Below are 11,415 nucleotides of genomic sequence, written 5' to 3'. Positions count from 1 at the left end.
TGACAAAAATCATAGTTCAGCTTAAAACGTCACATGACCAATTATTTCTACAGTTTCAATCCAACATGGCTGAATGAATGGTCAACTCCAGAAGATGTTAAAGTTCTGTTGACTACTCTTATAATCTGAGATAGATGAATAAATGTTAGACATCTTTGGGATAATGTGTGTGTGTGTGGGGGGGGGTGTGTGTGTGTGTGGGTGTTTTTCTGCAGCACATTTTAAACAGCACATTCCCATCTACATTTACTACATCTTATATTTCTAGGACTTGTGATTTCTAAAGTTTGCCATGCGAAAACACTTCATTTGTTAGACACTGTGATGACAAGTATGTCGCACACTTCCTCACTTGCTGGGTCTTGATGGAAATCTCTGGTTTGCTGTTCACACACATATAAGCTCTTTACACTTCCAGATTTTGAAAGCTGTCTGCAGAGGAAAACAGTGTTATGTTTCAGCACCCTAGACAGTTCCTTTGCAGAGACTGACTGGGTGTTCAGGACCCTCCCGCTGCCCCCTCCCTTAGAAAATCACTGGGGAACACCAAGACGGAGTCCAGAACTGAGATTTACTACTTCCTCATCACGGCCATGAGCGTGCGCGATGCACTTGTGCGCCCCAACGAGTCTATGGAGTCGCCCGACTCCTTCCCCCTCACTCGCATATCATCCACCCAGAGCCATTCTATCTGTATGGAAATTTGGGCTCCACAGCTGGAATCCAGCAAAGCACTGTCATCTACTAATAGTTATTATCGCTTTGGCCTGCTCTCTCTTAAAAAAAAAAAAGAAAAAAAGGAAAAAAAAACCTCCAATACAAGCACATCACATCTTTATGGTAATGCCCTACAATATAGCCCCCAGCTATGGTGCATAGACCTTTGTTATCATTACGATAATTCCCATTCTCACTTGACTCCTCATTACACTTTTGAAAACTGCTTGGGGTTGGGATGTAGACAAATTTCTACAGCTTCCTTTTATTGCACTGTCGCACACGCAAAATTTACATCCCCACCATATAAAAGCAGCAAGAATGACAAAAATAAGTTTAAGAGATGCTTTTAGCAATCAAGAATTACTTAAAAATAGTTAATACAAATTCTCACATTTGTTCACGTTACATGCACAAACTTTAGCGGATTTTGTAGCTTATTTATGGAATACCAACATTGTAGTAAAGGGGAAGAAGAATGACACTTTCACACTTTTTTTACACAGAAAATTCTGAACAGTGTGGTCCATGTTTCAAATCACCCCTTTTACTCTGACATCTCTAAATAAAAACCTATAGCCTTTAACAGTTGCATAATAAATGGAGTCCATCTGTGCATAGTTTAATCTCATTATAAATGCAGCTGTTGTGAGGGCCTCAGAGGTTTGTTGGTTGAGCAAACAGCATCAGGGAGACGGAAGAGCACACTGGAAGACCTGAGGATTTAGAGTGAAGGTCAGGTTAGAAAACAAACAAAAAAGAAGCTCTAGGTGTCTTGTACAGCCATGTTAAATTCATCAGTAAAAAATGACTGAGTATTTTGCAACTGCAAAACAAGAATTGCCAACATTGTTGGCAGCGTCATGCTGTCGGGATTCTTTTCTTCAGAAGGGATAGTGATGTTCGTCACATAGCTGATGGGAAGACAAATATAGCTAATTGCAGAGAAATATTGCAATAAAGCCTGTTATGGGGGCTTTGATTAAAAAACCTAAACATTAAACCCAGTGCTACAAGGGAATGGCTTAGGACAAAACATATGTATTTGCTTGAATGGCATAGTCAAAGTTCAGAGCTAAATCCAATGAGAACTGAGAAAAACCTTCAGTGTGTACATGTGCACAGCTGGTAGAAAAGCATTCTAAAAGACTCAGTTTCAGTTCAACATGTATTGACGCATTTGCAAGGTGCTGTGTTGATTTCTTTGTTTAATAAAGGAAAATAAATAATCTTCCCTCCAAACCACTACAGTTGTACACTTCATTCTCTTGACTTATGGAGGCTCGTTGTCAGCGAGACCCTTTCTAACATACCAGCAGATATTGCTTTACAGATAAACCTACTGGCTAATAAACTTTCCAAGTGTTTCAAAGTAATTTTTTTTTAGCAGTGGATGAGATGAAGCAAGGGAGGTTATCTTTGTCGAACCAAAAAGACGGTTGATTACCTCCAGATTACTGCCTTGAAGAGCTTCAGTTCAGCTCTGCATTACAAGGAAAGCTCAGAGAAACACGACAGCATGTGTCCTTGCTCCTCTCCATGAATGCCCACACAAGGCCCCTGGATAGCACACACAGAGACTCACACATACACTTACAAATAGTAATAATTGCAGAGTGATTGGCACAGCTTGTCCCGTGCAGCCTCTGTCCCACTCTTGAAGGCTCTCCTCGGAGCACCCTCATTGTCACGCATCCTTTTAGCACCTTTGTTCCGGCCTTCCCCCAGGACCTCACAGCTCACCATTGGCAGATGAGTCCCGCTCTGTGACAAAAGGGTCCCTGTGCTCAGTCTCATTTGATGCAGTGATGTACCCCACCCCACCCCTCTCTCTCGCTCTCTCTCTCACTTTCACTCCTTTTCGCTTTTCTCTCTTTCTCTCACACACATACATGCACACACACTAACCCGCTACACTCCACCTCCTTGGAAGATGAAATGTTCCGTTTAGCGGTGCACGATGTGGGGGTCAAGACCCAGGGGTGGGCTTTTAGGAGACAAATAAACATCCAAGCAGGAGAGGGGTGATGTCTTGTTTACGCATTAGCAACCATTTAGCAAGTCTTACTGTTTTCTCAACACCTCTCCTGTGGCCTCTCAAACAGCTGATCTTCCTCTTCCAGTTGTGCTTCGACATCTTAGAGTCACCTGTGCCGTCCATTCTTGCCTCTGATCAGCCATAAGTGACAAATCCTGCATCCTGACTCATTACGACATGAAAGCAAACAGGAAAGATCCAGAATAATTAGCCTGCAGCACATTTTCCTTAAAAAAAAGCCTCCTGATTATTGTCACACCCAATCAGGAAAACATTCACACTCACAACTGCATCATTCTAACACCATCTAATGAGGTGATGACCAACCACTTGTTATAATTGCTTCAGTCTCCTTTTAATTTTCAAGCTTATTAATCATATGTAGGGTTATTTAAGAATGCATAAATTAATCTTAGATTAAAAAGCCTATCAAAGACTCAAAACAATTAAAGAGCAAGGTAAGATTTCCCCTGGGCTGCCACTTTTATTTTAATAGAGTGTTCAGGTGATTATCATACTTTGATGCAGCGCTGTGATTAATACAGAGACACTTTTAAATGAGCTGTTCTGCTTCACAGAGAGATGGAATCAGCTCGAACCTGACACTAACCTCACTAAGTTGTTTTCTTTTTCTTATGTTTTGATTTTTTTGGGTTTGTAGGTTTTTATTCTTCTTAAGTGCACATCATTTGCTTAGGAAAAATAATATCGGATTTATCGTCTTTTAAAATGTAGGCCAAAATTGGAAATGTATTCCTGAAGTGGATGACGTTAAGAATTGTAAAAAGGTTTATTTAGATTGTTTTGCGCACTTGAACGAGTGTTTAGTATCCTTGACCTTCATTTGGATTGATTCACGTCACTGACAATGAAACCCTCCGTTTTTACGATCCATTGCGCTGATGCCCCTCACTGATGTTCAGTGACGTTCAGGTGAAGGGCAAAGCAGTACTCCCATTAAATTTGTTCACATTTTCATCCGCCAGTTTCAAATTGTTTCTTTTCTTACACGGATTGTTTTCTTTTTTTTCATAAATCAATTTAAAATATTCTGCTTCTTTCCCAAAAGCGAATGAGATTTGTAGATTGACATATGTGGAAATTATTTTAAAAACAAAACAACAACAAACCTGGTGCGGTTTACATTAATCACATTTGAATATTACGCTAATAACTTCTGAGTTAAATTCAATATGTTGGAAGCAAGGTTTTATTATTTATTTATGTACTATAGTCGAGACCTGCAAATTCAAACGTATGAGCCATAATTAATTATTCTTCCCAAATTCCCACGAAAGTGTTTTTTAAAAATATTATTCCAATCCAGTTTTACTTTTAAGACCACAGTGCTGTATAGAATACATAAAAACATTACATTTACAAATGCTATAAGAAAAGGCACACAGAAATATGTATGGATTTTTAATTTTTGGAGTTTCTCATAAATTCACAATCCGCTGATCTTATCACCAGCAGTGTTTTCATCTAAATTTGTACTGACTACTGCGGCAAGATGTTTTAACTTATTCTTTAACAAATATCTCATATTACTATTCATGTTTGAATATCACTTGAAAAATATGATAGGGTGACTATAATAATAATAATAATAATAATAATAATAATAATAATTTTATTTCAATTACTGCTCCAGCATTGCGTCTTCCCCCACTGAGTAAATAATTACGCACAAACTGTCATTGCTGTGTCCAGCTCTGTCCCGCTGGTGTCACTGAGGCCAAGCAGAACGTGTCCCGTTACCTTCATCAATATTATATCAGCGCCTGTCGCAGCGCGGGGGCCACATGAAAATGATTAACCCAAAACCTTTTATTGACTTTCAGGAAGTTTAAATGTCGGTCGCTGATGACGCATTGTGTCTGATTCTTTTCTCTGAGCCGAGGGGGCAAAAACACCATAAAGCAGCTCACACAGAGGGAACCTCAGAGCAGCTGCTTAATATTATTCTCCGGGCACGAGTAGTTTGTAAACTGTGAATACGTGGGAACCCAGCACGTGACGGAGGCCTGCGCCAAGCATTCATCCACCACGCGCGTGACAATGTGTCAGAGGGGGGTCTGCTGTTTTCGTGAATCCCACATGCAGACTCCCGTTTATTCTATAAACAAATACACCCAATATTCGTTTGCAAAGACCGTTTAACTTATATCGCTTCGAATAAAGTGCTTACTTTGTTTACTTAGCTCCTCTTAGACTTCAGCACAGACCTTCAGGCTCACACCAAATCATCCTCATTGGTCATGAATCCATATTTAATGCGGGCTGCTCGTGGAAGTGGGAGTGTCTTGCCTTAAGTTTTGCAGTCACTTGATTGCTGTCGTTGTCGGTGGGGGTAAAGCGACTGTTAGGCGAGGAGGGGGTGGGGGGAGGGCGGTCTGTACTACAGTCTGCGTGCCTTGTGGACACCGCTGCTCCTGGTGGCGCAACACAAACCGTCCGCGCACACAGACCGCGCAGCAGAGAGACGGGAGGACACAGAGCAGGAGGGAGGCGTCCCGCTCCTAAAGCAAACATATTTGTAACCTCCAGCACAGACTTCTTAATATTTATCCGGCATTTATTCGATCACAATCACTCGATTTCGGAGGTGATCTGAACAGGACCGTCAAAGGTGAGTTTAGGAGACAGATTTCTTGAGCACAGATGCGGTCTGGGTGTCAGATGGAGGCTACTTTGGAAGCTGCACGCATGTCTTGTCATCTTTGTAGTTTGCAGGATTGAAATGTTCAATCATGATTGTAAGAATTAAAAAGTCATGGTAAAAAGAAAAAACTGCGTTGTAGAAAGACTTGCCGCGTAAAAAAATCACAAGGTTTTTAAAAGCAAAAAGTCTTAATTAAAACTCTTGTAAAGACGTGTAGAAACTCGTGTCCAAATTAAATGTCATCTTTGCAGCCTCCAGGTCTCCAAGGATGGACTCCATACCTACGGGACGAGACACCACTAGCTCTTCGCCAAACTCCAAACAAGAACTTTCCTACCCCAGTACCAACTTGAAACCCAACCAGGTCGGCGAGACGATTCTGTACGGAATACCCATCGTGTCTTTGGTGATAGATGGCCAGGAGAGACTTTGCCTTGCGCAGATATCAAACACGTTGTTGAAGAATTACAGCTACAACGAGATCCATAACCGACGCGTGGCCCTGGGCATCACCTGCGTCCAGTGCACCCCGGTGCAGCTGGAGATCCTGCGGAGAGCCGGGGCGATGCCAATCTCCTCCAGGCGCTGCGGGATGATCACCAAACGCGAGGCTGAGAGACTCTGTAAGTCGTTTCTGGGAGCGCACTCGCCTCCAAAACTTCCCGAAAATTTCGCCTTCGACGTGTCTCACGAGTGCGCCTGGGGAAGCCGAGGAAACTTCATCCCGGCCAGATACAACAGTTCCAGAGCCAAGTGCATCAAGTGCTCCTACTGCAACATGTATTTCTCCCCGAATAAATTTATATTTCACTCCCATCGCACGCCGGAGTCAAAGTACACGCAACCGGATGCCGCTAATTTCAACTCCTGGAGGCGACACCTCAAGCTGACAGACAAGAGCAGTCCCTTGGAGATCATGCACGCGTGGGAAGACGTGAAGGCCATGTTCAACGGGGGAAGTCGCAAGAGGACGCTACCGGGGAGTGGATCTGGGTCCAACTCTCCTCTAAAACTGCATGGGCCAAATCGATCCCGAGACTCGCCGGAGATCCCCGCAAAAATCCTCAGCTGCGAAGACACTCGGGGTGCTATGACCAGCGCCCGCAGCTACCCGGTCATTCCGGTGCCCAGTAAAGGCTTCGGGATGCTACAGAAAATCCCTCCGCCGCTCTTCCCTCATCCCTATGGCTTCCCTGCTTTCGGTCTGTGCCAGAAGAAGGATGACGGGATAATGGGCGAGCAGAGCAAAGCGGGGCTGCCTGGCGTCCTGTGGCCTGGCACCAAGGACAGCGCCTACCCCTCCTTCCCCATGTTCTGGCCCGCTGCGGGCCCGCTGCCCATGCCCCCATACGCACAGACTCCACACAAGCCCCCTCCTGAGCTGCTGTGCCCTAGGCAGACAGAGGTGGACATTTCCGAAAGCAGCGACCGCAGCACCAACACGTCCAAAGACAGTGTGGTGGACACCGACCGCTGCTCCAGCACCCAGTCCATACGTAACGAAGACGACAAATCCGGGGACGAGGGGAGGCCCACGGAAGGAATGAGCCTCCCGGCGCGGAAACTCAACTACGTGTCCGCATTCAGGCCTGTCATTAAAGACGCCGACTGCATCGCCAAGCTGTACGGCAGCAGGGGCGCGTACAACGGCTGCCGCACCGGCTACTTATCACCTGATTTTTTAAGCGAGAGCTCCAGCTACCGGTCTGTGTCCCCGTGCGTGGACAGCGAGGGTGAGCCGGACGTAGACGTGGAGACGAACAGATCGCCAGAGGAGCAGGAGGATCCCGGGCCTCGGACTCCTCTTGGTTTGGCGCACAGCGCTTCACCGAAAGACTCAGAGTCCTCAAAGGGCGCAGAGGGAAGCGAGAATGAGGCGCAGAAAATGAGCCTGCAGGTGGCCCAGTCCTCTGACAGAGAGCTGCAGAGCAAACAGCTACCAGAGCACCACATAGCAGCACCTTTCACAGAAGTGAGCCGTTTTAAAATAAAATACTACTACTACATTAGATTTTAATTTTTTTTGCTGATTTTTAAATAATTATTTGTCTGTAGTTTATATTGTAGTCTGTAATTATTTGTCTGGGGAAAGAAGTAAAAAATTACTTTTTTTTCCCATGTGGAGGAAATTTGATAATTCAAAAAAAAAAAAGAAAAAAGAAAAAAACAATCACAAATAATCCCAATTATTTTGAAATCAATCTAAAAAAAAGTTTATCTGAGTGCAGTTCAATCACATATTATTTTTATATTTCATTTTACTGAATTTCGAATATTGTCCTGAGCTTGATTGCCTTTGCTTCAGGTTTACACACCGGACAGAGCTGAGCTGCAACAAAGGACCAGCCCGTATCAATTCAGACCCACCAATTACCTGACGGCAGTACTGACTACAAACGGTAGATTTTTTTTTTTCAATTTTGACTTTAAAAAATGCTGCAAAACGGCAAATAGATTATTTTTTACTTATATTCATTCAATTTTATTATTTATTTATTTATTTTCAAGACGAGAGCGCAAGTAAGGAAGAGCCGTCTTCCACAGTGGAGGAGATTGAAACAAAATCTTTTAATGGACAAAGCAGCGAGGAGAGCCAGCGAGAGCCGGATGAGGGTGAGCTCGTGAGAAAAAAAGTTTTTCTCTGTGCTAGAAGCTCTGTTTGAGTGCATGTATGCACGCTTTGTTTTCAGAATAATCAAAATGTTGAAACTTAATTTGTGTGAATTTAGGCGAGGACGCGGCAGCCAGAGTTGCGCCATTACGCAGAGAGCTCCAAAATTTAGCAAAGGGTAAGATGACTGGTTTTTTTTTAAATAATTATTATTCTTAATAGTAGTCGTAGTAGCAGCAGTGTACTTTGAGTAATAACAATTAAATTTTCAATATTTTGTCATGATACAGATAAATTGAATCAATCTGAAACCAAATCATAGTAAAAATAAATAAATAAATAAATAAATAAAAACAAAAACGGGTATCTCGAACGATCCTTCAGGTTCAGCTTCATCAGTTTCTGATATCCTCAGATGCCCTCAACATAGGAGGGATGTGCTTTATTTTTGTGCCTTTATTTTTAGACTAACAGACTCGGGAAGCTCTGCTCTGAATTTTCATCCTAAGTGATAGTGATGAAGATGATGATGATGATATTCTCCTCGTCGTTGTGATTAAAAATAGAAAGCTGTCCTAGATGTAATGCAAAAGGCTCCCAGCGCCTGTTTCTCTGCTCCTCCACTAACGCTTCCTCTTTTGCCTGCTTTTTTAGAGGATCTGCAGAAGCAGCTGTTGGAACAAGTCGAGCTGAGGAAAAAGCTAGAACGCGAATTTCAGAACTTGAAAGGTAAGAAGACACTTTAACGCAGCGATGATTTGGATTTCTGTCTTCCAACTAGTGCAAAAGATTTATTTTAGGATTTATAATAAAACTAATACGTTTTTTCTTTCTTTTTTTTTTGTCACTGACATGAATTGGGTTTTAAAACTGTTAAAATGTGTTATTGGAATTACGTACATCAGAAAAATGTATATATTCCCATACTGGCTGGTTCTCAAACTATTACAAATCTATCCACACATAAGAAATTCTGGGTGAAATTAATAAAAAAAAAAAGAGAAGATTTTAATGACAAAAATAATAGCACTGTATCGTCCTCTAAAATATTTGCAAATTCTGCAATGTTCTATTTTTTCTGTGAAAAAATTACCAAACCAAATACCATTTAAAAGTGGCTTTGTGCTATATTCTTGGAGAAGAAACAGAAACTGTTGAACTTCTATTACTTTTCCAGTAAAAATAACATGAACGTATTCAGCCTCTGCGAAACACATCGATTAAAGAGGGTAATTCTGATCTTTAAAATTGTTTTAGTAATGTGCAAATCTTTTAGCACCATTAAATCGCTTTGGTAAATTCTTAAACTGCTCTTAAAATCTGATCTGACTTGAGCGGTTATTTTTTTTTGTCCTTATTTTATTTTGTTGAACTCTGCTTTAATAACATGTAAATATTGCTTTTCCTCATATGTGATATTATGCATTGTTTCAAACTCTAAAGTTAGAGTTATTCAATCACTCTGACTAAAGGATATATTTTATGCAAACGACCACAAAAACACTACAAGATTATCAAAATCGCAACATTACACCAAATGTGATTTTTTTTTTCTCCAACTTTCTTCGAATTCGTTGTAAACATGATCTTCTTTCTAAATAATTCCTAATAATACATTCGTCTACCATTTTATAATATAAATCTATAATTAAATATAGACATGTGACATTTCTGACCAGTGTTCATTAACAAAACAAATTGTTTTAACGCGAATTTGAAGTTGGTCACAGTTCAAAAGACTTTTTGTAGCTCTTGCTTGGGAACAGCGCCCTCTATCTGCTGATTAACTGTCTGACAATGCATAGTTGCAATCCGGTTTACCCAAGCTTCTTGTTTTTTAAAACCTAAAATGATAACAAATACGTTAATAAAGTGTGAAACAAACGTAACTATATGCTTATTAGTGTTTTTTAATTGTGATTTATTTTGATTGACTGAAGTTATGTTTTGCTTCTTTAGCTCTTTTTTTCTTCTTTCTTCCCTTCTTTCTTTCTTGCGTACGAGCGGAACACCAAATTTAATGTTGACTTTTACTTCATAGATAATTTTCAAGATCAAATGAAAAGGGAGCTTTCCTACAGGGAGGAGATGGTGCAGCAGCTTCACATCGTTAGAGGTGAGAAAAATAAAGCAAATGAGAAAAACAAAAACTCACAGCAGAAGTGTTCAAAGATATGTGCGTAATTTACACTTCAGCTCAATTTGCCCCCATTCTGTTCGTTTTCAAGATCTTGTACACTTTTACAAAAATTTAATTTACAAATAAGATCTATTGCGTCCTGTCTCATGGCATACCTGAGATATATTACCCTCAAAGCAATGATCAGTCCGCCAACAAAAAACGTGAATTGCTTCATCATATGGTCTTTTAAAATGTCACTCAACCACCTTTTATTGTGAATAACAGACATTGCGTATCTATGATTTTCAGGAGCCGTTTGCTTGTGCACTATTGATTGTTTTTCTCCTTCTAGAAGCTCACGACGCTTTACACCATTTTTCCTGTAAGATGTTAACTCCTCGCCACTGCACGGGATCCTGCACATTCAAATCTCCTCTGCTGCCGCCTTGAGTACTGGACATATTTATTTGTAAGGCAGATGATGGGTGAAAAGGATCCATCGCTTGTGTTAAACACCAGAGTTTGGGAAAATAAAATTAAGTGGAATATAAACATCAGCGGAAAGTTGGAGGAACTGAACTGAAAACAGACCAACTTGTAATTATTTGTAAGATTGGATAAAAAAAAGTGTATTACCACCCTCAGTATTTATGAAACCTTCCTTCATACGTTGTAATTTGTTTTATTAAAATTATGCCATCAACTCATTTCATTTTTGTGGCAAAGTGCAATGACAGTGAATGTCCTATCTTGAAATTAATTATCTATGTTTTATTTTTGTTCAGAAACATTTTTCCTCTGTTTTCCTCTATTATAAATAAGTCGGTTATTACTTTTTGTCTTTTACTTTTTTTTTAGGTCAGTCACTCACATTGGATTTAATGCACTTTAAATGAGTCACGGGAAATTACAGCAAAATCCACTGTTTGGTAGTTGTATTTGTTTTTAACGAATGGAAAAACACATAATTTAGAGGAGGAAATCTGTGCATCTGCGTCCATATATTATAATAAGAGTAGATTATTTGTCCCTGTAACATTTGTTTTCATTGTTGAAGAATAAATCATTTTATTGAAGAAATGTGGCACATTTTGGCGTCGGTGTGGTAATTACTTGCAGTTCTTTGTATTTTAATTTCTAAAATAAACCCAATAATAATATCCTGCGCAAGTGCTGCTTTATTAGACTCAAAATAATCAATATGTTGCTGATTGGTCGAAGTAAGTTTTCACTTGTAGCTATATTGTGGCACCGTAAAGTAA

General features: G+C 40.6%; 1 protein-coding gene and 1 long non-coding RNA gene across 3 annotated transcripts; one reads left to right on the top strand and one right to left on the bottom strand.

The window, feature by feature from the left end:
- Nucleotides 1–966: 966 nt before the first annotated feature.
- LOC116733357 (uncharacterized) lies at nt 967–3,742 on the bottom strand. The gene is made up of 2 exons (XR_004342006.1): nt 2,165–3,742; nt 967–1,433 (listed from the first exon to the last, which is right to left on the bottom strand). It is a non-coding gene; the product is annotated as an uncharacterized LOC116733357 (long non-coding RNA).
- A 365-nt stretch (nt 3,743–4,107) lies between these two features.
- On the top strand, nt 4,108–11,242 carry skor1b (SKI family transcriptional corepressor 1b). Of its 2 annotated transcripts, none has more exons than XM_032584130.1 (8): nt 4,108–5,387; nt 5,672–7,392; nt 7,726–7,819; nt 7,929–8,033; nt 8,150–8,209; nt 8,686–8,760; nt 10,073–10,147; nt 10,506–11,242. In XM_032584130.1, exons 2-8 carry the CDS (start codon nt 5,689–5,691, stop codon nt 10,601–10,603), a joined length of 2,211 nt encoding a protein of 736 aa, XP_032440021.1. In that variant the 5' UTR covers nt 4,108–5,387; nt 5,672–5,688; the 3' UTR covers nt 10,604–11,242. The 2 variants fall into 2 exon arrangements, with proteins under 2 accessions (XP_032440021.1, XP_032440027.1); XM_032584136.1 differs by having other exon boundaries at nt 4,109–5,387; nt 10,509–11,242.
- Nucleotides 11,243–11,415: the final 173 nt, after the last annotated feature.

The sequence above is a fragment of the Xiphophorus hellerii genome, chromosome 2, assembly GCF_003331165.1.
Source record: "Xiphophorus hellerii strain 12219 chromosome 2, Xiphophorus_hellerii-4.1, whole genome shotgun sequence".
In the NCBI taxonomy this organism is placed as follows: domain Eukaryota; kingdom Metazoa; phylum Chordata; class Actinopteri; order Cyprinodontiformes; family Poeciliidae; genus Xiphophorus; species Xiphophorus hellerii.
The sequence above is the reverse complement of the archived record's forward strand: the minus strand, read 5'-3'. Positions and strand labels throughout refer to the sequence as shown.